General features: G+C 39.3%; 1 protein-coding gene across 4 annotated transcripts in view; it reads left to right on the forward strand.

Annotated features, from left to right (window-relative positions):
* Positions 1–27,765, forward strand: part of LOC126268236 (uncharacterized) — a 284,639-nt gene that overhangs the window by 81,375 nt on the left and 175,499 nt on the right. For all 4 annotated transcript variants that reach the window (XM_049973886.1, XM_049973887.1, XM_049973888.1 and 1 more), the window contains exon 6: positions 5,357–6,166. In XM_049973886.1, the coding sequence (XP_049829843.1) occupies positions 5,357–6,166 (810 nt within the window). The remainder of the gene's footprint in view (positions 1–5,356; positions 6,167–27,765) is intronic.

Here is a 27,765-nt window from a genome sequence, read left to right on the forward strand (position 1 = left end):
GTATGAAATAGCTACCAACTGCTGATGCTATAGCTTCTGGTCCAGGATACTGTTCACAGCAATGTAGCATGACTTCTTTAAACTGCGGGCGGCCATTCTGTAAAGCTCGAGTGATTACCTCAAATTATTAGAGACACACACAAAAAAAGAGAGAGCACTGCTCTTATTATCAGATTCTTTATCCTCTTCCATATTTTATAAAAAGAAGTGCAGAGCTGAACTCTTTGGAGATGTTTAAATAAATAATGAAGTTTTTTGCAAAATTAGTGATTCAAGGTCACTTCAGATTCATTAGGACTTACTATTTTCCTTTCGTCAGTCACAATTAAACAATATTAAAACATAATTTAAAATGTCAGATTTAATTTTTGTACTAACAAAATATTGGTGTATTTTCACTGCACCTTTGCCTTGTCTTTATTTTTTTAGGGCCTTGTAGTCTCACACTGCAACACCAGTTCTAGTTTTGAGGTGGTTTAGAGCATCATATTTCTCATGAAAATGGTGCAAAAAAGTTCCCAGAAAATACTTTTGTTAAAGTGGGTTGAAAGTACTCATTTTTGGCATTTTTACAGCAACTGGCCACTTTGCCCATGTAAACAATTGGAAAGCACTAGGGAATGAAATTCAGTATTCAAAGAACTTGTGTTGGAATAATACCACTAACAAAGGTTCGTGCTTATAACACAGTTATTTTCGAAAATATAAAAAGCTAAGCTTCAAATGTTTTTGGGCAGTTATTTTGTGGTGAACTTTGCTTCAAATTATATATATATGGAAATTCCATTTAAAAAAAAAAAATCATTCCATGTAAAAGAGTGCAAAAAGTTGTAGAAGGTGGCTTACTGTTGCTGCTTTCAAAAAAATATTGCTGGTAGTATTATGTCACAAAAGTTACCAAAAAAACTGACAGGTACTACCGAATGCTGCACTAAGGAGTCAAACAAATTAGGTATTAAATTGGTGAAAGTGAAAATTTAATGGTGTTCATTGGGAACAAGTGCGAATGTTCGAACAAAATTTCATCGCAGTCGATGATGACCATGCGGGAACTTGTTCCGAAATTAAGCCACTTCGCAAAAACCCTATTATTACTCAGCTATTTTCTCATATGCCTCCAAAATCCTTCTGGAGGAATTTGTATCAAAGCATAATTTTGATACTGAACAATGAATACAAAGTAATACATGAACAACATCTTTGTAAAATATATAAGTAGATGCATGTTCTTTGCCTTTAAAAAAATAATCTAATTTTGATCTCCAACCACACATTCTTTTATTTGCTGTTTAGATAAAGAACAATTATGATGAACCATTCTGGACTGTTAATAAATTTATATGCATCATAATTTCAGCAGGTGTGCGTTATCAGCTGCTAAGTTTAACAATAGACTGCTGCTAAAAACCAGTTCATTTCCATATATTACCAGTAGTATTTGACTATCCCAGAATTCAATGTAAGTTGCAGGTTGCCTATCTATCGGCTTCCAGGGAAGCAGAAATTTGATTTTCACTATTTTGCATAATTATTAACCAAATTTAAAATGCCATCATAATATATTTAGAGATGCAATCTTGTGTTAAACGTTTAACACAATAAGACAAATATTAGAGTTAGAAACTGTGTGTGTGTGTGTGTGTGTGTGTGTGTGTGTGTGTGTCGAGTCATGGTAACTGATGGCTTGCAAATATGTGGCCTTTGCAGCCAGAAGTTGACAGTGAGCTTATAAACTTACAACACACTTAATGCATATTTTTTCTTGTTGACACCCCTCACAAAATGGTTAAAGGAAAAAGTAATTTATCGTTTACTACATTTTTGCTGTCCATGCAGTTGAACTTCAGCATCAGCCATGACATTTTAATTCTTTACTTATTCTATTCACAACACAGTGTGTAGGCAGCATCCACAGAGACCGTTAAATGTTCATGCAAAATTGTGTCCTTATATGATACATATGTCAGGAGATATGAGATGATAAACACTGAGATGCGTGAAAACTTGCTTGTGCTTCAAATGAGTGCAAACTACCCAAATTCCATTTGTCCAGTGTTTTATAAAGTGAGTATTTAGCAACTTCCAACAAACTTTAAACATAATTTAAAATATTTCCTAAATTTTTTATCACTTACATGCTTAATGTCAAATACTTAACTTGCTGTAAAATAATCAGACATGTGACGCTGTTTTATACATGAGAGTTTGATTCTTTGAAGAATTGGGAGTTTTTCTAGTGTCTTCTGTTCTAAAAACAAATTGTAATAGCAAATTATCTATTATCATCATCTTCATCATCTTAATGTCAGCTGCAGCAAAGCATATTAGTTTCTGTTAAGGGGAAGTTGTTCTCTTATCAAACCACATTTACATATTTCACTTCATACAATGAGAGAATAAACAAATATGAGAACATTATATCTCCACACTTTCTCTACCTCATCATTGTCCTCACTTGCACTGACCCCACACCTTCCCCAAACCAGCTTCCCCCATCTCTGTCTCGTTTCTGCCCTATCTCATCTCTACCCTGTCTCTGCCCCATTCCCTTTCCCACGCTGTCTCTGACTTATTCCCTTCTCCTCCCCATTGTCTCTCCCCCCTCACCACCACACCCGTCAGTTACTGCCTCCCCGGTCTCTTCCATGTGTATTATATCCATGAATATAAAAGTCTATTTATTTCTTTACAGTAAAACCTCTTTTTAATGAATCTCTGGGGACCCAAATATTTTGTCCTTAATTGGGGATTTTATCTAGGTACATGAAAGAAATGTCACAGAATCATAATTCAACAATGTTTAGTTGTTATAAAAGCTTTTTAATCACACACACACACACACACACACACACACACACACACACACACACACACACACACACACCAGTGGTGGATACATATGGGCGGTTTGTGGCACGCATCCCCACCTTGCGTGGCCACCTGCATTGCCACGGGCGCCGCCCTCACCAGTCAGCCCACACACTAGTGGTTCATTTCTTTCGTCAGTCGACTAAATCATATTATCAAGTAGCTGTACTTTCCTATGTAGCACACATGTCCACATCATCGTATTTTATACATTTCTGTCTGGCACATAGATAGATAACACGTACCTACGAGAAAAGTCGTGGCCATTCTGGTGAAAAGTCGTGGCCATTCTGGTGATCTCTATACATTATGGAGGAGGATCAATGTAATGGCTTAACTCTGTTGAACACTCACACTGACATTGATTGTCCTATTGACGATGCAATTAACCAACTTGCTAGGAAGAATAGATGCATAGAATTCATTATTTATGGAAGAGAACCACAATTGTAACTTTTTTATACCATAAGATGGGATTGTATTGTATATGTGTAAAATCAGTTTAAATTAAACTTACACATTTTTATTTCATTGAATTATTTCTAAAAATGAGCAAGACTTCTTTGTTTTGTTCTTCCTGCATGTTGTAGTGACAGAAGTTGTCATTCCAATTGGCTGAAGTTTGTCAGGGTTGACTTGTCTAAATTAAAAGAGAAATAGTAGTTCCTTACAGAATCAATTCCTTGCACAGCAGCTGCAGAACTTTGTGCAACTACCTCCTCATCTTCTTCTTCATCATTTTAATCACCACCTCCTACTTAGCAATGTTCCTTCACCAGCATTTCACACTTTTCACTTATATTCATCTTCGATTTGGAGGTCAGAACACAATCTTCTCGCGAAACAAAATCCTAGAATGTCACATATTTGGAAACATCTGTGATTATACTCATTTCGCCTTCTGGAACAAAATCATCTTCAACAGCAACTGATGCATCTCAACCAGACTTTGTTAAATAACTTACCGTAATATGTTGTTTTGCACAATTCCAACCAACAACAAACGTATACATAATCTGCACAATGTTGAGTCTCTCGTCAAGTCCTTTCTCTCAAGGAAAGTAACTGGGTTCTGGCCAAATGGTACTTTGTGTTTGTCTTTAACAGAGTATATTATGCCCAGGTCCAGTGGCTGCAGGTGATGTAGGGAACACAGTATTTACATTCCTCAGAAATGGTGTTTTCTTGTCATGTATAGGGCTTTGGTCAATAATGAGTGTCATTTTGATACGTGATGCACCCATCTTGGCATCTAAATGCCGTAGAAATCTTGTAAAGATTTCCGATGCCATCGAAGCACTGTAGTTATACTCATAAGTACAAGCTAGCATTTTTATAGTTTTAAAACAACTTAGGGATTTAAATTTTCCTATTGTCAGTGGGGGTGAATTCTCACTTCCATCACTAATACCACACAACAATGCAGTCCATGGGATTTTTCCCTCTTGACAGAATATGATTTTGCAGGAAGTAAATTGTAAAAGATGCCAGTTTCGTCTGTGTGAAAAACGTATCTGGGCTCATAATCCTGTATTAATTGTTTATTCCAATGGTTTACACTTTCTGTGTCCACAGCTTTACTCTCCCCACCTACATTCTGAAATGAAAGAGTATGATGTTTTTTAAAATGATGCAACCAGCCATTCAGCTACTGAAATTTTCAACACCAATCTTTAGGGTTATTTTGCGTGTCTTCTGTTGCACTGTTTTTCCACTTATAGGAAGGCCACCACTTCTCATTCCCTCAGACCATTTTAAAGTCATTGATTCAACATCATTAAATGTTGACATGTGAATGCCCCTTTTGCATTCAAAGGAACTGCTATCTTCAGCATTTAATGCACTACCTAATTTTTGAGAGCACTGCACAATGAAGATGGTGATACATCATATTTCTTCACCATGCTTGACGGTTTTCTGTTGTGATTGTCTTTGACATTGCAGATAATAGTCGGCTTTTGCAAGATTGTAAGCTTTCTACATATGCTGGCCATAATTCCACAAAAGCAAAACTGATAAATTCAACTGTAACCAAGGCAACACTTTATGTCTCGCACTTCTTAACTCAGTAGCTGTGAAGTCAGATCACAGGTCAGGGTCATATTGTAGGCGAAAAGGAAATAGATTTCCTGTTCGTTCAACAGTTTTCTGATATTGCCACAATGAAATTTGATCCAGGTGTATGTCGAACGAAAGAACCAATTACCTTATACTGCCGTCACACAATAAAGACTATATGAAAGTGAAAGAAATTGGAATCTCATTTGGACATGTTAGGAATTGTGTAAGAAATGGATTTTAATTTGTAGACTGTTTCATGTTTATCCTTAAAAGTGGACTTTTCTTAAAGTGGGATTCGTTAAAAGCAAGAAGGAAAACTTTGTTTTTGTGGGTGTTTTACCGGGACTGATGGAAGTACAATTTAAAAGCAGGATTTCCTTAAAAGTTGTTTTGTTAATTTGATGATTAACTGTATTTTTTGTTGCAGGTAACGAACCTCTATGTGCTTCAGAAAGTGGGATGTTGAATAAAAAGAGGAGATCATCCGAAATGGAGGAAACAAGAGGGGTCACAAAATCTCAAAAGAAACAGTGCGTCACTACAGATCACATTAATGATAAACAGTGCTCACAAAATGCCACAGAACATAGTGACTTACCTGTGGAAACCAAAGCATTCTGTGATAGAGATGCTGTTGTTGCACTTTGTGTTGAGCCTGGTGTAGTGAATACTGCCTCATCTGGAAGAAATTCACCATTACCAGAAAATGAAGTATTAATAAGGAATGTTAATTATGGTGATGTTATTGAGAGAAGTAATACTTACGATCAGAATAGAGACACAGAGAAATACACGGGAGACTCAATAAAAACAAGTAACACTGCTGGAACACCATCTAATACATCTGAGTTAAAAGTTCCACACATGTCTGTGAGGAAGGATAAAAATCCACAACACAGTGAGGATTCAGGTTCATGCATAGACGATGATAAAAATAATGTACTTTCAGCATCTGACAGCAATGACAAAACAGGTGTTACTCTAAGAAGAGGAAGAAGATATGAAAGCAATACAGTTTCTCTTTCATTTATGGACAAATCCATTAAAAATGGAGAATATTGCATTGAAATGGACAAGAGCAAACACAAATCAGTAGTTAAAAGCAATGCTGAACTGAAAAGGGATGTTAATAGTGAAAATAATCTGAGTTGTTCACTTTCTAACTCAAAACAGCAAGAAAAAACAGCTTCACTTTCCCAATCAAGATACGATGACAGTCACACATCAGTTAAGGAAGGTAAGTCTGAATTTGTTTGAGAAACAAATTTTACAAAAATTAACTTACGAATGACTGGAAGTTTTTAGAAAGTGCTTAATTGTTTTAATCTACCTTCATGATGTTATATTTAACTTAACTTAAAGGTGGATGCAACAGTACATTAACTGACAACTTAATGTGTACTCTGCAGTATGTTTCCTAAAGAAAAGATATCCAGGTTCACTCTCAGGGCACACACAGCTCTTTACTAGGACTTGACTATGACAGCAGATAGCTTCTTTCCTATTTGTTGACAGAAAGAAAGCATACACGACTAGCTCTGTGGTCCACAATATGTGCTAACTTGTGATTTTAGATTCCTCAAGAAAGAACAGATTTTCAACATTTCTGTAAGCAGCTGCATCTTCATTATGGTTAAAGAATGCTCATCCATATCTCGCTACTAATTTTGGAGAATTTCTAAAAGCTTAGGAAGGCTTACATACACTAGTAAAGCATATCCAATTCCTGCACTATCAACTTGAAGGGGGATTCTGGCGTAATGTATAACTACAGCTCAGAAAAAGTGGACAATCCATTTACAGCCACACCACTTGCTCTTCCTACTTTATATGTAAATCATTTGAAATTGTGTGCATGACTTTTCCCTAAGTATGATTCATACAGTTATGTTTAATCGCCAGTTACAGTGATAGGTATTGATGTTAACTTACTGGAATGAAACTTTCATACATACATTGACTGTACTGTAAATTTTTCTGACATTGCAATTCTCATTTTTGATCCGAGCTATGGATCCCAGTCAAATCGAAAGAGGGTACCAGATTTGTTGACAGTTGTGATGCGTATCCCTTTAAACCGTTACTTGTACAAAATCTTAATGTTCTTCAGTAATAGCTGTTGCTGTGCCTGCGGGCATACATCCCTCTTTAAATGACCTTCTTTCTACATTTCTGCAAGTTGTTATAAAATGGATGACAGATTATATCTATTGTTGTACTCCATATTAAGATGTCTGTTTGTATGCTTTTATTTTAACCGACTGTTGTTAAATGGGGATGAATAAGTGTTGCCGTTCCCCGCTATGTTCCTACGCCGCCTCCAGGTGGCTTGCAACTCTACTGTGAACATATTCATTATGAGCAAAGAGCCATTATGGTACTATGGTACTTCATATTTTATACTGCAGGTTTGATGTGTGACTGGGAAGTATACAGTCCCCTGTGTCATCATGGTTAGAAAATTTTTAACAAGGAAATTTGACAAACAAGCATGCAGATGGGAAAGTTATTTCATTTTATTTTCACTACCAGTTTCGGCAATTCAGTAGACCATCTTCAGACACCGTATGCACCTCTCAATAATTATCCATATTGGCATACTGGAGCCACCTGTTTCTGAACATCATGAATTCTCAATTGCTTCCTTCAAAGACTTGACTGCGAGAGTAGATATCCAGAAACAGATAGCCCCAGTATCCTAATATCTATAATTTTTTAGAGGTGCATACAGGGCCTGATGATAGCACATGGAATTGCCAAAACTGGTAGTGAAAATAAAATTAAATGACTTCACAATTTGCACAGTGTTTGGCAAATTTCTTTGTTAAATATTTGACCAGTCGCTGTCTGAAGTCCACAAAGGATCAACAGAGATGGTTAGAAAAAGCTGGTGGTAACTCCTACCTGTCATAAGAGGCATTTACATGGAGCCCCAAGACTGTAATTTGGTGCCGGCCACGGTAGCTGTGCGGTTCTGGCGCGGCAGTCCGGAACCGCGGGACTGCTATGGTCGCAGGTTCGAATCCTGCCTCAGGCATGGGTGTGTGTGATGTCCTTAGGTTAGTTAGGTTTAAGTAGTTCTAAGATTTTTTTTTCCAAAGTCTTATTAAAATTTGTTAGTTTGTCGTTCAAGATGCTGCTCAAGGATGTGCAAAGTGTTTGTTGCAGCATTATTTCAGATCACTGCGACATGATATGGTATCCGTACGTGTGTTTACTTGAAAATTGATTGACCCTTTGTTGACTCAAATATCACTAAAATATATTACTTCAGTGTTGTCTCAGCTGCACTGTATAAAATTTGTATTCACTAAATCACTGTATTGACTAAATTCTTTTATTCTGCGTAGCCACAAAAATGATTTCAACATCGTTAATCAGTGGAACAGAATGATGCTCTGATAAACCTTATGCATCCTAAAGGCCCGGCTCATTCATTTCATTGGCTCAAATGACAGAATGATTGTTGGATACCAGAACAATACCTCATATCCACAATCTGTATTCCTTCAATACCATCATCTTGCCAACAGTATCAGTTTCCAGAATATGAACTGCAGAAAATGGCTCAAAGATTACAAAAAAAATGTAAGCTGCAATGTTGAAACAGGGTGTATACAACCCGGGAGATCCGGGAAAAAATGCAAAAATTTTTTCATCCCTGAGAAAACCTGGAAAAACCAAGGATTTTTTTAGAATTCCGGGAATTTCTCATTGTATTTGTTTTCAGTTAAATTTTTGTAATTTTTACTGGTAAGAATTCATAAGGATACTACTGTATCATGTTACTGCAGAATAATACTGCAGCAATAAAACATGAACGAGAGAAAAAACGAAAATAAAACTTAACCTGCAAAGGAAATGCACCATATACAGCAACAAAACACAGTGCTCATACAAGCGTCTGCCAACAGCAAAATGTGTCAAAGGCATTAGGAAGACAAAAATTGTAACAACAAATTGTCTCCGATGAGATCCCTGTCAGTTTTTGAACATGTTTTAACACGTTCTGAGTTGATTTCTGAATGAATCATAAGTTGATTTGTTGAATGCATGCATAGTGTACATGATGTCTCCGTCAGGGGAATCCTCATCGCATGTAGAAACAAACTTTCCTACAGACAAAAGGGGCTATACGAGCTGAGCGGAGTAAGGCCGAACGGATGAATGTCAACTGCTGTCTGATTGCGTGATTGACTGGGTTTGCGAATGATGAGTGTTGTTATAATTACTAGCAAAATCCATAAATTCAGACTACCGGAGTGGAAATAAACTAATAACAAGTAAGAAAGATTACTTATTAACTTCTCAGTGTATCCAAGAAAATGAAATTTTGACAGAAATTTTTTGGCTAGATCACTATACTAGTAAGAGCCAGTTGTATAGTCCCTGGCTAGCAGCCACTTTAAGGTCTATTCTGGAAGTAGCGCAGAGAACGAATCGTACAAACTTGTAACAACGCCTAACCGGAGAATAATCGCGGGATAACTAAACCGGTGATTCTGCCAGTTAGTGATTTTACCCGGCGAATAAGCTTTGACATTGACATGAATAGTTACAGAATTAGTGATAACAAGACTTTGTTAGAACGAGGAAGGAAAAGAAAAGGGGACATAACACAAATTATAAAAAAATATGATGATTCCAATTTTGTACAAAAATTTCGTACTACTACTTTTCGATATCATGCTTGAGAAACTGAAGCATATGAATGAAGTGTGAAACTATTTCCTAATGTAAAGCTTTTTGCTTGTAGTAGGCCTAATAGGCTTTTGATATTGGTACTTTGTGAATTATATTTATATTCTGTCATTAAAAAAACGACTGTTTGTGTCAAAACAGTCTCTTTTATGTGGTGTGTGTTAGAATTGTTGCAGTATTAGAAACACCTATTTTGTTTTATCTAGCAGAAAGTAACAAAATAGACGTAATCAGATCAAGAAACTACACCAGTCTTGGGGTCCTATTTGTATTAACAACTTTTTCAGTATTAGACAACAACATTTCGACTTTTCATGTAGCAAAACGTTTGACAAACCTTGATGAGGTAATAGATTCTTTCACAGAAAGGAAAGCATGCCATGTAAAGCTGTAGCAAGATTAGAGAGAAAAAATTTTAGGAGGTAAGGATTGAAGATTTGTGTATTGTCTTGCTTGTCTCATTTCTTTATTGGTTTTATGCATCCTATATTTAATTTTATGTCACACAAAGCAGCAAGTTGTTAGCTGATAAGAAATAAAGAGTGCAAATTTTCTAAAGTTTTTTTTTTTTTTAAATTCTACTGTCCTGAATATGGTTTGATGACATCCATTTCAAAATATACATGTTTCAGTTCCACAGAGCGAAATAGTGACGTGCGGTAGGAGAATGCTGTGTGAAGAGGTGTGGCACTGCACTTTGACACACTTCCGACCAAGTAACATGTCTTACATTTCCTCTAACACAAATTTTTTATGCATCAGATTCTTCAGAAATTGTGCGCTACAAAATGAACATATTTTTGAAAATTTGATTTTTTAAAATTTTTGACGTCGTATATCAAATGCTCGAGGGAGTGGCAGCGTATTGCACCTGTTTGGAAATATCATAGATCCGGGGCTAATGTGCATAGCAGTCTGAGTTATAGTGGGGAAGAGGGTAGTCTCCATGTGACACGTGTTTACATTTAGTGATTTTGCATTTCCTCTTCGTTTACTGCTCTCACATCAAATGAAAACAAAACAGATTTCTGTGTCCGGGGGCTATCAAATGAATAAAAATACATTCATATAATTACGGAAGGCCAAAATGTGTTGTTAGTTGTAGATTTTATTTTATTTCCACCTTTTTGACAGTCAAGCATTAATTGCCTAGCAGAACAATGAAGTTATTTTTGTCGGTTTGCTAAAGAAATTTTCTTTCATTAACCTTTTCCGCTCAGGCAGACAAAATACTTGAAACAAAGTGTTTAGTTCCACACACTGTTTGCTACATTTCAAGTGCACGTTTTCAACTTATGCCATAATAACGAACCAAACATGAGATAACATATTACTGATACTCTAAGAAAATTTACATCCCGAAAACTTCATTTAAAAGCTTAATATCAGGTCGTGGTCTACTTCACTGGGAATCTGGACATAAGAATGTGCACTTTAAAAGTGCACATTTTAGTGTGGGTCACGAAATTCCAGTGCCCTGGAAGTAACCTCTGATGTCTTGCTTCTTTTATGACATAATGTAAGATCTTTTAATGTTTTACATGTAAGAGCATACGGGCTCCCTACGACATCGTAGCAGTGCAAGCGCAGTGATGCCTGTCATCTGGCGCGTTCTGGCAACTGCTGAAATGAACCCGTTTGTAACAGGTCGCGGGAAAATAATGTGAATAGCGGTTTGAAAAGCGTTACTATCAAAGTAAATTTCCTTTTAGGCAAGTTGAACTATGTGGGGGGGGGGGGGGGATTACAACCATTATTATATGTGAATGCTTAGCTTTTCTTGTATCTATGCTATACCTATATTAATTTAAAACATTAGCTTTTTCTATTTGTGTGTCAGCTCTAGTTAACTATGCTGTTTGTGTTGGCTGACTACATAATGTGGCCTATCCTCTGAATTTCTGCTGTTATTGGCTTTCAAGATCACATGACACGAGTTATGATTGGCTGACAAAGACACATCACATTCTGAATTTCAGAGCTGTGGAAACTACAATGCTGCATTTGGTGGAATTCCTGCTGCTGTATTTGATAGAATTTTTATTTGTACTTAAGGAATGTGAAAATATGCAGTGTAAATATTGTCACACTGCAAAGAAATTTCCAAAACAGATTGTTTATTGCTGGGTTTTGTTTCCTATAGTGCCAGCAAGTTCTGTGCAAATGTATAAAACCTTCACACATCGAAGGGTAAATAAGATATACAGATGTGAGAGAAAGTATATTGTCACTTTATGGAAACAACATGCTCTCACCAAGGTGTAGAGTATTGTGTTAATTAGCGTACATTTGTGAAATCTTAGATGTAAATGATATAGTTATTTGGACTTAACAGAAAGAAAATGAAAACATAATGACTGATACGAGACTTAACCCAGCGATTTCCGCCATTGATGCTACCTCCTCCCTTCCCCCTCCCCCTTTTCCCTTGTAAAGCCACATGAGAGATATCTTCATCGACAACCTGACATTTACAAACTTAAGAAAAAATACTGAAATCTAAATGTAACAGTGGGAAATTCAGGATGAAATGTAATAATATGAGAGACTGGTCATGAGTGTGAGTTGCGCTTATGTGAGTGTGTGCTTGTGTGGACGTTGTCTATTTTTGACACAGGCCTTTTGGCTGAAAGCTAACATTCTGGCAGTCTTTTTGTTGTGCCTTTCTGTGACTCTGCGTCGCCATCATATTGAAATCTAAATGTGGCACTGTAATTTCAGATGAATCACAGAATCATGCTCCTAAATGCACAGTGATAAGGAAAATACAAATTGTGTTCCCTTCCTGTGGTCGTACTCCAAAAAAGCTATTCTTCAGTGTGAGACTGAAATTTCCTTGTAGCATTAGTTTAATAAACAACTTGTGCCTGTTATTTTATAGTGTAAAATTACTGGCATTGATTAGTTAAAATTTGTTGTAAAACAGACTAGATCAAAAGGTACTTTTATTAAAAGGTGACTGGTTTTAACCATCACTTGATCATCTTCAGAACTTCAACTATATTGATGGACAGTGGTTGTCAGCTGACTATCATCATTCAGAGGGTCCTGCTCCATGCACAGCCATTGTCCATCAATAGATTGAAGATCTGGATATGATCATGTGATGAGCAAAACCAGTCACCTTTCAATAAAAATGGCTTACGACCTTGACTGTTGTATAATTAACTTCATATATTACATTGTGATCACTGTCTTTCTCCAACATTGTTTCGAAAATATTTGTGTGTAATATTTATATTGCTTCCTGCATTGTTGAATTACAGATTCATTCTCTTTACAGCTGCCTCTTCTCGTTCGGAAGCTCTCTTTATCACATAACTGGTGATAAGTTCCACGTATGGACCTTGGCTCTTCATTCAAATACTGATTGGATTAAAAAAGCAATTTTCTTTGACAGTAATAATCTAAAAAAAGCATTTGCAAGTGCCATGTCTTCAAGATTTGAAAAAATGTTTATTTTCACTTATGCATCTTCAGTAACTATCTAGCATATTTTTGTAGATGCCCCCATTGTGGATACAAAGCTTCTAATTCTGGCATTCTACAACTAGTGTGGCAATTTGATACAGAGTTAATTTACACACCATCAAATTATAAAAGGAAACAATTTGCATATGTTTGTCATCTTTTTGTTAGCTATTTTATGTCAGTAAAACCTGAGAAAATATAGTATTTCATCCAAACCACCCAATGTTTAAGGAATAAGCTAGCTTGCAGAAGTTATTGTCTGCGAAAGCTGAAAAATATTCTACGAGTTCCCAAATTATTTCAAGAATAGAAAAGTAGTTTAATAAATTCCTCTAACCAACTATAGTCATCAGAGAAGCAGCTTTTGTCAGCTATTTTATGTCAGTAAAACCTGAGAAAATATAGTATTTCTCCCAAACCACCCAGACGCGAAGACGCTGTACATGCCACAACTGCTACATCCCCTCGATATTGAAAGACCACTGCACTGGATCTTAATAAGAATCGTCTCGGCTCGGCTCGGCTCACTCTTTCTTCTTTACACTTGCGATCACTAACTTTTCACATCACCCGAGTAATGTGGTGTGTGAAATTTGATTAAAGAGACTGACGTAAACAACTTGCCTACATTATATTGCTATGAGCTGTGTTGCGTGCAGCGTGGTGGTGGTGGTTAAAATTGCTGGTTAGTGTGCTGCCAGTTGCCAGTTCAGACCCAGTCACCAGCAGTTATTTGTGTATTATTCCTGGAAGGTTCTTAAAATCTCTTATGTTTGTATATTCTGCTATGTTGTTGTTGTTGTTTTTGTAGTTGTTGTCTTCAGCCCTGAGACTGGTTGGATGCAGCTCTCCATGCTACTCTATCCTGTGCAAGCTTCATCATCTCCCAGTACCTACTGCAGCCTACATCCTGAATCTGCTTAGTGTATTCATCTCTTGGTCTCCCTCTACGATTTTTACCCTCCACGCTGCCCTCCAATACTAAATTGGTGATCCCTCGATGTCTCATGTCCTACCAACTGATCCCTTCTTATAGTCAAATTGTGCCACAAGCTCCTCTTCTCCCCAATTCTATTCAATACCTCCTCCTTAGTTATGTGATCTACCCATTCTTCTGTAGCACCACATTTCGAAAGATTCTGTTCTCTTCTTGTCTAAACTATTTATTGTGCATGTTTCACTTCCATACATGGCTACACTCCATACAAATACTTTAAGAAACAACTTATTGACATTTAAATCTATACTCGATGTTAACAAATTTCTCTTCTTCAGTAATGCTTTACTTGCCATTGCCGGTTTACATTTTATGTCCTCTCTACTTCGACCATCATCAGTTATTTTGCTCCCCAAATAGCAAAACTCCTTTACTACTTTAAATGCCTCATTTCCTAATCTAATTCCCTAAGCATCACCTGACTTAATTCGACTACATTCCAATATACTTGTTTTGCTTTCGTTGATGTTCATCTTATATCCTCCTTTCAAGACACTATCCATTCCGTTCGATTGCTCTTCCAAGTCCTTTTCTGTCTCTGACAGAATTACAATGTCATCGGCGAACGTCAAGGTTTTTATTTCTTCTCCATGGATTTTAATACCTACTCTGATTTTTTTCTTTTGTTTCCTTCACTGCTTGCTCAATATACAGATTGAATATCATAGGGGAGAGGCTACAACCCTGTCTCACTCCCTTCCCAACCACTGCTTCCCTTTCATGCCCCTTGACTCTTATAACTGCCATCTGGTTTCTGTACAAATTGTAAATAGCCTTTCGCTCCCTATATTTTACCCCTGCCACCTTTAAAATTTGAAAAAGCGTATTCCAGTCAACATTTTCAAAAGCTTTCTCTAAGTCTACAAATGCTAGAAACGTAGGTTTGTCATTCCTTAATCTAGCTTCTAAGATAAGTTGTAGGGTCAGTATTGCCTCACGTGTTCCAACATTTCTACGGAATCTAAACTGATCTTCCCCGAGGTCGGCTTCTACTTGTTTTTCCGTTCGTCTGTAAAGAATTCGAGTTAGTATTTTCCAGCTGTGTTTTATTAAACTGATAGTTTGGTAATTTTCACATCTGTCAACACCTACTTTCTTTGGGATTGGAATTATTATATTTCGCCTGTCTCATACATCTTGCTCACCAGATGGTAGAGTTTTGTCAGGACTGGCTCTCCCAAGGCCGTCAGTAGTTCCAATGGAATGTTGTCTACTCCCGGAGCTTTGTTTCAACTCAGGTCCTTCAGTGCTCTGTCAAACTCTTCATGCAGTATCATATCTCCCATTTCATCTTCCTCTACATACTCTTCCATTTCCATAATGTTGTCCTCAAGTACATTGCCCTTGTATAGACCATCTATGTACTCCTTCCACCTTTCTGCTTTCCCTTCTTTGCTTAGAACTGGGTTTCCATCTGAGCTCTTGATGTTCATGCTAGTGGATCTCTTTTCTCCAAAGGTCTCTTTAATTTTCCTGAAGACAGTATCTATCTTACCCCTAGTGAGATAAGCCTGTAAATCCTTTCATTTGTCCTCTAGCCATCCCTGCTTAGCCATTTTGCACTTCCTGTCGATGTCATTTTTGAGACGTTTGTATTCCTTTTTGCCTGCTTCATTTGCTGCATTTTTATATTTTATCCTTTCATCAATTAAATTCAATATTTCTTCTGTTACGCAAGGATTTCTGCTAACCCTCGTCTTTTTACTTGCTAGATCCTCTGCTGCCTTCACTACTTCATCTCTCAAAACGGCCCATTCTTCTTCTACTGTATTTCTTACCCCCATCCCTGTCAATTGTTCCCTTATGCTCTCCCTGAAACAGTGTAAAACCTCTGGTTTAGTCAGTTTATCCAGGTCCCATTTCCTTAAATTCCCACCTTTTTGCAGTTTTATCAGTTTTAATCTACAGTTCATCACCAATAGATTGCCCCTGGAAATGTCTTACAATTTAAAACCTGGTCCCTAAATCTCTGTTTTACCATTATATAATCTATCTGAAATCTGTCAGTATCTCCAGGCTTCTTCCATGTATACAACCTACTTGTGCTCTGTGCAAAATTCTACCAGGCAGCTTCCTCTTTCGTTTCTTACCCTCATCCATATTCACCTACTATGTTTCCTTCTCTCCCTTTTCCTACTGACGAATTCCAGTCACCCATGACTATTAAATTTTTGTCTCCCTTCACTATCTGAATGATTTCTTTTATTTCATCATACATTTCTTCAATTTCTTCGTTATCTGCAGAGCTAGTAGGCACTACTTTGGTAGGCGTGGGCTTCATATCTATCTTGGCCACAATAATGCGTTCACTATGCTGTTTGTAGTAACTTACCCGCACTCCTATTTTCCTATTCATTACTAAAGCTACTCCTGCTTTACCCCTATTTGATTTTGTGTTTATAACCCTGTAGTCACCTGACCAGAAGTCTTGTTCCTCCTGCCACCAATCTTCACTAATTCCCACTATATCTAACTTTTACCTATCCATTCCCCTTTTCAAATTTTCTAACCTACCTCCCCAATTAAGGGAGCTGACATTCCATGCTCCGATCCATAGAATGCCAGTTTTCTTTCTCCTAATAACGACATCCTCTTGAGTAGTCCCGGCCCGGAGATCTGAATGGGGGACTATTTTACCTCCGGAATGTTTTACGCAAGAGGACGCCATCATCATTTAACCATACAGTAAAGCTGCATGCCCTCGGGAAAAATTATGGTCATATTTTCCCCTTGCTTTCAGCAGTTCGCAGTACCTGCACAGCAAGGCCGTTTTGGTTAGTGTTACAAGGGAGTTCTGGGAGTAGCGTGGAAAATACGTTGTAAGAACACATAACAACACCTAACTGGCGAATAAAGGCTGGATAACAAAACCGATGATTCTGGCAGGAAGAGTGACTTTAAACAGATAATAAGTTTTGACACTGGCAGGAATAGTTACAGAATTAGTGATAACAGATTGTTAGTTAGAACGGGGACATCACCACTATCTAGTATTGCCCGCTTTCAGAAATATCGTAGATCGAAGGCTGATGCGCCGAGCAGTCTGAGTTTGAGTAGGGAGTTTTTATGTTTATTGATTTTTGCCACCTCGTTCGTTCACAGCTCTGACATCAAATGAAAACTAAACGGATTTCTGTGGACAGGAGCTATCAAGTGAATTAAAATACATTCACATAATTACGGAATGCTAAAATATGCTATTAGATTCAAAACTTATTTTATTTCCACCTTTCTGACAATCAAGCATAATTGCCTTGCAGAACAACGATGTTATTTTTGTCGATTTGTTAAAGAAATTGGCTTTTATTAATGTTTTCTGCTGAGGCAGTCAATTTATTTGAAACGAAGTGTTTAATTCCACACTATTGGCTAGTTTCAACTGTTCGATGCATTTGAAGTGCACGTTTTTACCGTCTAGCACATATGGCATTATCCCACAATAAAGAACTAAACATGAGATAATACAGTACTGGTATGCCAAGAAAATTTAGACCTCAAGAAACCACACTGAAAAGAATCAGATCGAGAGGCCTATGTCATTGAGAATCTGGACATGTGTATATGCACTTTAAGCCATATTATGGATTTTAGTATGGTTCACAAAATTCTGATGCTCTTGGGATAGCCTTTGATGTGTTGTTTCTTTCATGACATAATGTAACATCTTTTAATGTTTTACACATGCGAACATATGGGCCATTGTAGCAGCTGCACAAGTGCGGTGAAGCCTGTTATCTGGTGCTCTCTTGCAACTGCTGAAAAGAATGTATTTCTAGCAGGTCGCGGGAAAATATTGCGTATGGTAGTTTGAAAAGCGTTACTTTCAAAGTAAATTTCCTTTTATGCAAGATGAACTATGTGCGTTAATGTACGATGAATTTCTTAAATCACAGAATGTTTGACTCTCATTTAAAAATCAGGTCTCTGAGAACGAGCTATTTAGAATAATTTCGAGCCTTGAAAAACGACATGTATGTCGTTATTAAAAATTTAACTGCCATATTTGTGTAATGTTTCTTAAAGTCTAACATGTGCAAAAAAGATAAACATTATATGTTAAAGATTAGCCTTCCTTGCAGCTTATTTATCTATAGATAGCAGAGAGCGGGCATGGTAATTACGACAATGAATAATCACTCGCTCTCCCATCACTTATTGTGAATCATTTTATTCTCGCAGCGTGTACACAATGCGTGTGGCATAGAGTGGATACTACTGAGAACTGGTCTTGCTGCTGTAGGACAGCGATATTTTTGGGAGGAACAGCCAGTAGTTCTACGTCCCCACAAATCTTCAAGACCAATATTGTATGTGAAATCTTTGATTTACTTGTAGCAGCACTATGTATATTAATTTAAACCATTAATTCTTCCTATTTGTGTGTTAACACTATAAGGCAGTGATGTTGCTATTGGCTGACTGCATCACATTCCCTATACTCTGAATATCCACTGTCATCGGCTGGCAAGATAACATGGCTTGTGCTATGACTGGCTTACAAAAGCGCATCACAATCTCGATTTCAATTGTTTGGAAAGTAACATGCGGTGTTTGGTGAAATTCCCATTTATACTTTCATAATACGAAAATATGCAGTGTATTTCTTGCTGCACATCAAAGATCTTTTCTGAAGTGTCGGGAAATTCTACAGCGGTGCATAAAACCATAGCCGTTCAAAGAATTTTTCAGCTCCGAGGGAAAATGTACTGTCACTTAACACGTAAAAGGTTTATTTTCACCTGCGAGGAAAGTGTACTGTTAACCAGGAAACATCCGGGAATTTTTTTTCTTTTTTTCGCGTATGCACCCTGCTACATCAATAGTAAACTTGTCCAGACAGTAGTTGATTCAGGGGCTTCCTTTCGGTAAATGTTAAATGGTTATGGGGTGTCATCTGGTAAAGAAGACAATGTTACATGATACGAAATTAATTATGCTGAAGGTTGCAAATGTGAGGTACATCCGGCCCACAGGAACACATATTGGAAGAAAAACTATCATTGTCAGAACAGAGCTCTTTGTATTTGTCATTTTATTAGAATGTATTCATTATTTTATTCTCAGGTGAGACTTCTTGCAGGAATCACAAACAATCACAGAGTAGATCAGAGGTCTAGATTGATGAAGCTATTTCAAGAAGCATACATAACATAGATTGCTGTAGGTGTTTGCCATTTGAGGCATTGTTGTTCCTCCATTGTCAGCGTCATGAGTTTGTCATCAATCTAGATGCTCAGTTAAGCTGTGAAGCTTTTTTCAGTTGCAAAAAGCTACTCAGGCCCACAAAGAAAATCTATATACAGCAACAATCATAAGCATTACAAGTTGTCAAGCAGAACTTCAGAGTATTAAGTCACAAGTAGCCACTGCTCATACCTAAAAGGATTTGCATATGAACAAATGGACTAGTCCAGGGAAGACAGCTTATTGCCACTGATGAAGAATGGCATTCCATTACTACTACTACTACTACTACTACTACTACTACTACTACTGCTGCTGCAGACAAGGCAGGGAAGGAAGCTGCTACTGAACTGCCAACAGGGTCCGGCCTGGCTGAAGAACTGCACCAGTAAGGGTTAGCCATCTGCCCCAATTTTCAGATGCTTTCACATTCAGTGGAAACAAAACAGGCCAAACAGCCGTAGTACTTCGAGAATTTCAGAGTAAATTCTAGTACCACTAGGCTTTCCAGCTTTTCGAACACCTGATATTTTAGATGTGAGTGGGAGAAACGAATACATCCTGCTGTGCGTCGCCTGTTTGTATGTGCAGGACTAAAACAGTTACGAGAAAAAGGTGGACCCAGCGGCCAAACAGCATCAGACAAGTACCTGCTGTAAGGTCCACAAAGGTTCCGTGTACGGTTCGAGAAGAACAAGGAAAGTTTATGTAGTATTCTGTGCTCTTTAGTGTCTGTGTTGATTGTAAAAATACTAATGAACAATTGACTATAGATTTCTATGTTCATTCATGTATTGGACTTGCTTGAGACTAGAGACTTTTGAATTATTTAAAGTCTTGGCTATGAACGAAGCAAGATACATGTATGCTATTTGAATATGTGTAAATGAGTCTAATGTTTAAGGAATAAGCTAGCTTGCAGAAGTTATTGTCTGCGAAAGCTGAAAAATATTCTACGAGTTCCCAAATTATTTCAAGAATAGAAAAGTTGTTTAATAAATTCCTCTAACCAACTATAGTCATCAGAGAAGCAGCTTTTGTGGGATCGATGTAGCTGATTACACCGAAAAGAGGATCGGTTATACACAATGTGCAAGTTAACTGATTTGGGAGATGTGCGAGTCTTGCAACCCAATATCTCACTGTCTCATGTCATCTGAAAAACGTTAGACAGCCATGGTAAAACACCTTCTCAACACTGGGGGTCATCCAGTGATTAGCGAGCACTCATATATGGTGTCACAGCTGAATGATGAGTAAGCCAGAAGGAAGTGCAGAAGCTCCTTAAGATGGCAACATTGAATCTTCAGAGAGTTGTTGGTTCTCTCCTATGGTCCTCCTGAAGAGGACGGCAGATGATGTTTCTATGTCAACTACTGATGACTGAACAAAATCACAAGTATATCTACCACCTGCTGCACATTGATGACAGCCTAGACTGACTGGGAGGATCAAAGTGTTTCTGCTATGGACACACAACTGGGTACTGGCTAATGGAGACAGACAAAGCTGACTTGGAAAAGACTGCCTTCATAACTCCTGGTGGTCTCTGAGTTCAAAGACGTGCAGTTTGTGTTATGTAAATACTGCAGCTCCTTTCGAGCACATGTTGGACATGCTGGTTTGACACCATAAACGGATGATAGTGTCTTCGCTATCTGGATGACAATATCATTTTTACAAAGACATTTTACAACACCTAAGCCACCTGAAACCATGTTGAAGTGTGTTCAGACCACAGGCCTCCACTTGAATCTGAAAAAGTGCCTCTTACCACTCAAGAAATAAATATATTCGGTTTTGCAATGAATAGCAAAAGGTTCGACACAGTAGAGAAAAAATAAGAGCCGTCAAAGATTTTCTGACATTAGCACCTTTGTTATGTGAGCAGTTTTCTTGCAATATACTCGGACTAGCAGTGATTCATAAAGGATTTCCGTTCCAAGGCATGCCCTTGCAAGAACTACTGCAAGCAAGCACCAAACGTTCCTGGAACGAGAAGCAAGAAAGATCTTTCCACAACATTAAGGACATGTTATCCTCATCTCCAGACCTAACACTGTATGATGAACACTGAGACTTCAGTAATACAATGTCATAATAATATACAAGAACATATGCAAACACAAGGATAGTAAAATGGATAAAATCAAAGTCATCATGCATTAAATCACTCTGCTGGTGAATAGAGGGGAGATCCAGCAGTGCTGAAGCCATAGAAGCCTTGAAGAACAAGGAACTAGCGAAAGAAGTCCAATTGAGGTATCCTCTGCAACAATAGCTTGACTGAAATCCACGTATGTCAGTATTTCTTACATGTTACACTAGCACATCATACATTCTGAAGCCACCATATTTTCTTTATATTTGACTAATATTTAGACCATGCACAGGAGTTTGAAATAAATAAAATAGCTAATTAAAATGTTTGATACTCTATATTGTGATGTCAGTTCAGTCATTGTTCCAGAGAATCCTTAATTAATAAACAGAACATAGTATAAGAGGAACTATGATCCATGGGGTGGAAGTGATTGCTCATAGTAGTCCCAGCTCATTTAGGGTCTGTTGTCCTGAAGTTTTTCCACAAGGCTGCAACGTCTTGTCACCTGGGATTTGTGAATACTCTAAACACAATCAGACAAGTATTACTGGTGTGTATGCTGTGTGATATATTTAAATTAATTTTGTCATAGGGCAATGTATTTAAAAGTGAAATAATTTATCTAATATTTGTTTGTTCTATCTGACAGCTATGGTAATGAGGCATGTCATTTAGTTGTCAGACACAAAAGGAATTACTCATTAAAATAAAGCACAGAGTTGCAGGTGAAAAAATGAGCTTTACACAATTTGATTGACTGCCATGCCAGATATACAAATACATCATGCATTATATTTTCTCTCTGTTATAAAATTCTGTACAACTCTCATGAGAATCAGAAATAGTATTCCTTTCATTGTATGGGTTCGGCAACATTGCTGCAAATAATAATTAAGTGACAAGCATTTATTTATTGGAACACTCACACAAATGTACATACAGTTTGGATTAAACTGATATGAATCTGTCCAGGCTGAGCTCTAAATACCATATGTGAACTGTTACTTCCTGAAGTAGAGACATATCCAAGGACGCCGTAAGATATGGTGTCCCTGCTAAGGCCCTGGTGACCTCTGTTCCCACAGGCTGTTGATTTGTGGGCAGCAGATTCAAGACTGGTGACCCTCTCTTCAGATTGCTACTAATGTGATCTTGGCCTGCGTAGCTGATTCCCTCTGACTGAGAGCTGGTGAAGACAGACTCCTGTCAGCCAATGAAAATTGGCTGGTTGTTGGGAAATTCTTCCTACTGATATGAGCTCTACTGAACTGGCTTCTGGCTTGTGGTGCAGCAAGTTAAAGCAGTGCAGTTTACTACACTGAATCTGCTTTTGGCTGATGGTTTGTACAATAATGGATTCCCCATTCATTGGCTCCACAACCAGGGTGATGTCATCGTAGTGTGCCATTGGCACACTTGATGAGGCATGGCATGACAGCACGTTCACTGCTGGCAGTACTGGGGATGACCACCGAAGTTCTCACTACTCTTGACTTTGCCGCTACAGGTTGGCACTTTGACATGCCACTACAATGAAAGAGTGCACTACCTGACAAGAATATTGTCATGGAATACAACATCCCTCCCCTCCCAAAAAAGGTAGGCTGTGCTTCTCCTTTTCCTTCGGCTGCTGCTGTGTCTGGTGGATGATGCCCACTTGATGTCCTCTTCCATCTTGGCCTCCATGCTGATGAATCTGCTAGGTTCTAAGTCTGTTGGCTCTTGGCATGGCATAGCATGGCATTGCAGGGCATTGGCACTGGTAGGCTGTGATGGTAGAGGCTCCCACTTCGTCATTGAAAGCAGATGCATTACCATAGCTTGCAACAGAAAAGTGACACTAATTCCTGCCTGGGAAAAGTGTACCGATGCACAGTTGGAGCAGATCGACATTTCTCTCTCTCTCTCTCTCTCTCTCTCTCTCTCTCTCTCTCTGTGTGTGTGTGTGTGTGTGTGTGTGTGTGGGGGGGGGGGGGGGGGGTGCGAATATGGGACCTTGGCATTGACCTCAAAAAGCCATTTCTAGTGTCAAATCCTCTGTTGATGGTGTTGCCCCTTTTGTGGGGTGTGGTGGGGTACAGAAGGACATCATCAGTAAAGTGGGTGGATCATATTACTGAAACGGTCCACCTCGCCGCTGCAGCATCCATTCCACAGTCCATGGGCCCCCGGAAGAGGCTACCTGTGCCTTGGTGGAGTGCCGACTGCCGCTCTGCCATCAGGACCAGGCGTGCGGCTCTGCGTCGGTTCAAGTCTTGGCCGACTGCTGAGAATCTTGCAGTATTTCGGGTGGCGAGGGCAAGGTGTCGCCGCATTATTCGTGAGAGCAAGAAGAGGTCATGGCAACAGTTCCTGAACACCATTAATCGTTCCACCAAAAGCTCCATTGTGTGGGAGACCATCAGGAGAATTTCTGGCATAGGAGAGAGGTGTCCCATAGCTGCTGTAATGAATAACGGCACTCTCCACACGGATCCGCAAAACATTGCCCAGACTATGGCAGCGTATTTTGCCACAGTTACTGCAACAACCAGTCAGGATCCAGATTTCCAGCGCCATAGGGCCGTTGCTGAGAGATGTAGTCTGAACTTCCAGTCCACATCTCATGAAGTTTACAACTGCCCATTTTCTATGTGGGAGCTGGATTCTGCATTGTCTGGAGCTCGTGACACCTCCCCTGGTCATGACAGGGTCCATTACAGTATGCTATGGCACCTTACAATGCGCAGCAAAGAAATCCTCCTCGCACTTTTTAATGGAATTTGAACGTCGGGTCACCGGCAACTCCTTAGTCGCTTTCAGTGTGGGTTCAGGAAGTTTCGTTCCACCTTCGATAACCTGGCCCTATTGGAGGCGGCTATACAACAAGCTTTCCTACGCCGTCATCACCTTCTAGGTGTATTTTTTGACATTGAGAAGGCCTACGATACCACTTGGAGGCGTCTCATCCTGGAGCAACTTCACGAATGGGGTTTTCGGGGTTGTCTTCCTCTTTTTATTCAGTCTTTCCTCTCGCCACGATATTTTAGATACCGAATTGGTGACGTCCTGTCTGATCGCTTTGAGCAGGAGAACAGTGTCCCTCAGGGTAGCGTTTTAAGTGTGACTCTCTTTGCCATCGCTATTATTAGCATTACGTCCATAGTGAAAAGTCCTGTCCAGTGTTCTTTGTTTGTGAATGATTTCTCTTTGTTTTGCTCTTCTTCAAGCCTTGCAACGACAACTCGTCAGTTGCAACTTACGATTAGACGTTTGGCTGACTGGGCGCGGAAGAATGGTTTTAAGTTTTCCACCGAGAAGTCTGTATGTGTTCTTTTTAACCGTTCTCGTTCGATTTTAACCTTTCCTGAGTTCCGGATGAGGGACACTATTCTCACTTTTAAAGACACGGTGAGGTTTCTGGGGCTCATTTTTGACTCGAAGCTCACGTGGTTACCTCATCTTAAAGACCTGAAACGGCGGTCGCTTAAGGCTTTAAGTATTTTAAAATGTCCTAGCCACAGTACATGGGGAGCTGACAGGGCTTGTCTGCTCCAGTTTTACAGGGCGTTTGTGCGATCTCGGCTCGATTATGGGTGCACGGTGTATGGGTCTGCGAGGCCTTCTTACTTGAAGATGTTGGACGTTGTAAACCATGAAGGGCTTTGGTTGGCCACTGGGGCATTCCGAACTAGCCCCATACCAAGTCTCTGTGCAGAGGCTGGTGAACCGCCACTTCCTATGCGGCGACGGCTACTTACAGTGCGCCAGGCGTATAAAACTTTGTCCACACCATACACCCCTGCATATCCTGCCATTGCTCAGCCTCCTCTGGCACAGTTATTCCATAACCGGCAACGTGCGACGCAGCCCTATGGGATTCGCGCACAGGATTGCCTCGCTGCGATGTCTATGGCTGGTCTTTGTGTTTTGCGTTGCGGTTTTAGATTTGACTAATTTTAAGAAAGATCGCACACCAGATTTTACATTCCAATGTCTGTTTTTTAACATTTTAGATGTGCATCACGGTTTCACTGTCCTGTACACTGATGGCTCTAAACAGGAGAATTTCCTTGGCTGTTCTGTAGTGTTCCCTGATCAATTAACCCCTATTCGCCTCCCTGCTGAATATACCGTTTTCGCAGCGGAGCTTCACGCGATCCTGAAGGCACTGGAGCAGATGAATGGTGTTCGGGGCGATTGATTTCTTCTCTGCTCCGATTCTCTTAGTGCCTTACAATCACTGCAGAACCTGTATCCGACTGAGGCGATGGTCCAGCTGATACATGACCAACTGTACTTGCTCCAACGGTGGGGTACAGAAGTATCCTTCTGCTGGGAGCCTGGTCATGTTGGCATCTGGGGCAATGAACAGGCCGATCGGGCTGCCAAGGAGGCCTGCAGAGAGCAGGATGTGGTCCAGTGTCCTATTCCCTTGCAGTCAGTCATCGCTGCACTCCACAGGAAGTGCATGGAGTTGTGGGAGGACGAATGGCTGGCGGTGGCGGCCAATAAACTGCGGTTGATGAAGTCAACCACTCGGCCGTGGCGTTCCTCCTGCCGGTTGCTCAGGCGGGAGGAGGTGACCCTCACACGTCTTCGGATCGGGCACTGTCCTCTCACACATAGCTTTTTATTACGGCGGGAGGATTCACCGTTTTGTGATGCTTGTGGTGTGCACATCTCTGTCCGGCACATTTTAACAGACTGCATTTTATACCGTGATGCACGGGCAGAAGCACAAGTTGCTGGGGATCTGCCTTCTGTTTTAGCTAATGATGAGACGTGTGTGTCTAGGGTTTTTAAGTTTTGTGATGTGTCTGGACTCTGGGCCTAAAATTTTAGGCTGGAGGTTTTAGTGTATTGCAGAGTGGCTGACTCCTCCCCTTTTTTCCTTGTGGTCAGCCAGCCACTTCCATCTGCTACATTGTTTTAGCTTCTTCTATCATTTTCTTCCTGTGTTGTCCATGTTTTACTGCTGACGCTCTGCTTCATCCCGCGCTTTGGTGTGGGTGAGCACATGTTTTTCGACAATTATTACCCATGTTTTCTGTTCCGTATTATATTCCTGTTCTGGGATTTTTCTTGACACCCGTCTCACTAAGTTACTGAACGGGCGCTGAAGACTTTGCTGTCGTGCACCAAATACCCCTCTACTACTACTACTACTACTACTACTACTATCAGTAAAGTGTCCTCTAAGGCATAGTCATCCATGATTTCATTCGTTCCTAGAATGTGAAAAAAGCATTGAGCTACTCCATTTGGCTCCAGATGAAACCAAGCGCTATGCAGGTGCTGTATTTTGTGGCCTATGAAGAAAGCCTCAAATTCTTAACTAGTAAGCTGCAGGCCACTATCCATAATGCTGGCTGTAGGGGGACCCTCCAAAGCGAAAATTTGTTCCAGAGCACAGACCGTTGGAGGCATTCCTGTATGTTCAGCCTGACAACATTATGGGTAGCTAACATGGGCATCCACAACAGTGAGGCCAGCTCATCCCCAGAAATGGTCCAGTGTAATGAAGGTGGAGATGACTCCAGGGTTCCAAGGTAGAGAAGAGTATGGCATTACACAGTTCACATCCCATCTGTGACCTGTGTGTGTTTGCCCGAATCTTGAATTGTGAAGTTCAGCCACTGGAAGGGATATAATCCCATGAGGTTAGCTGCTGTATGTGAGAATGCTATGAGAAGCAGAGCCTACACTTTTTTTTGTTTTTATACTTGATATAACAATAATAAAATGACCTTTGATTTGGATTGTCTAATCACTGTAAGACGTTGGCATGCCATGAAAGTTGAATAACTGTGTAGCACCAGTAAAGGCATGTGTAGTACTGTTTATGATAGGTTTCGAGGATCTAGTGTTCTGTCAAGATTGAATGTTGCATCCATTTAGCTGAGCATCTACTAACATTGCTTTATCATCTTGAGAACGACTACTGTAAAATTTATTTTCGAAATCTTTAACATTAGATTCAAATTTATCCACCATACATTCTGTGTCACTGGTGGAGGCAGAATATTTGAGGATGTACTGTTGCTTCTGTAAACTACGTCTCCCATATGACCATTCTTCTGATAATTTCCTAAAAACATGGCTCTCTATCACGAGTTCGCGAAGAACTTAGGAAAAGATTTAACTTAATAAGAGTGGTGTCCAACATATTTTGATCTCCCTCTGTGTGGGACTACTTGTAGACCTATGATGGGTTTTGTTGTCCCTTGTGACTAAAGAATGTGTTACAACTGTGAAAGTCTGTTGGAAAAATCATAAGTCCTCTGCATTTGAGAGCTTTCTTAGTTCATTCAGACTTGAATAACCAATAAACACTCTGCCAATGTGGGATTATTCAAGTGAATAATGTCATTATGCAGTCCTGCATCTAGAGCATGAA

Source organism: Schistocerca gregaria, chromosome 4 (genome assembly GCF_023897955.1).
Source record: "Schistocerca gregaria isolate iqSchGreg1 chromosome 4, iqSchGreg1.2, whole genome shotgun sequence".
NCBI classification, from domain to species: Eukaryota; Metazoa; Arthropoda; class Insecta; order Orthoptera; family Acrididae; genus Schistocerca; species Schistocerca gregaria.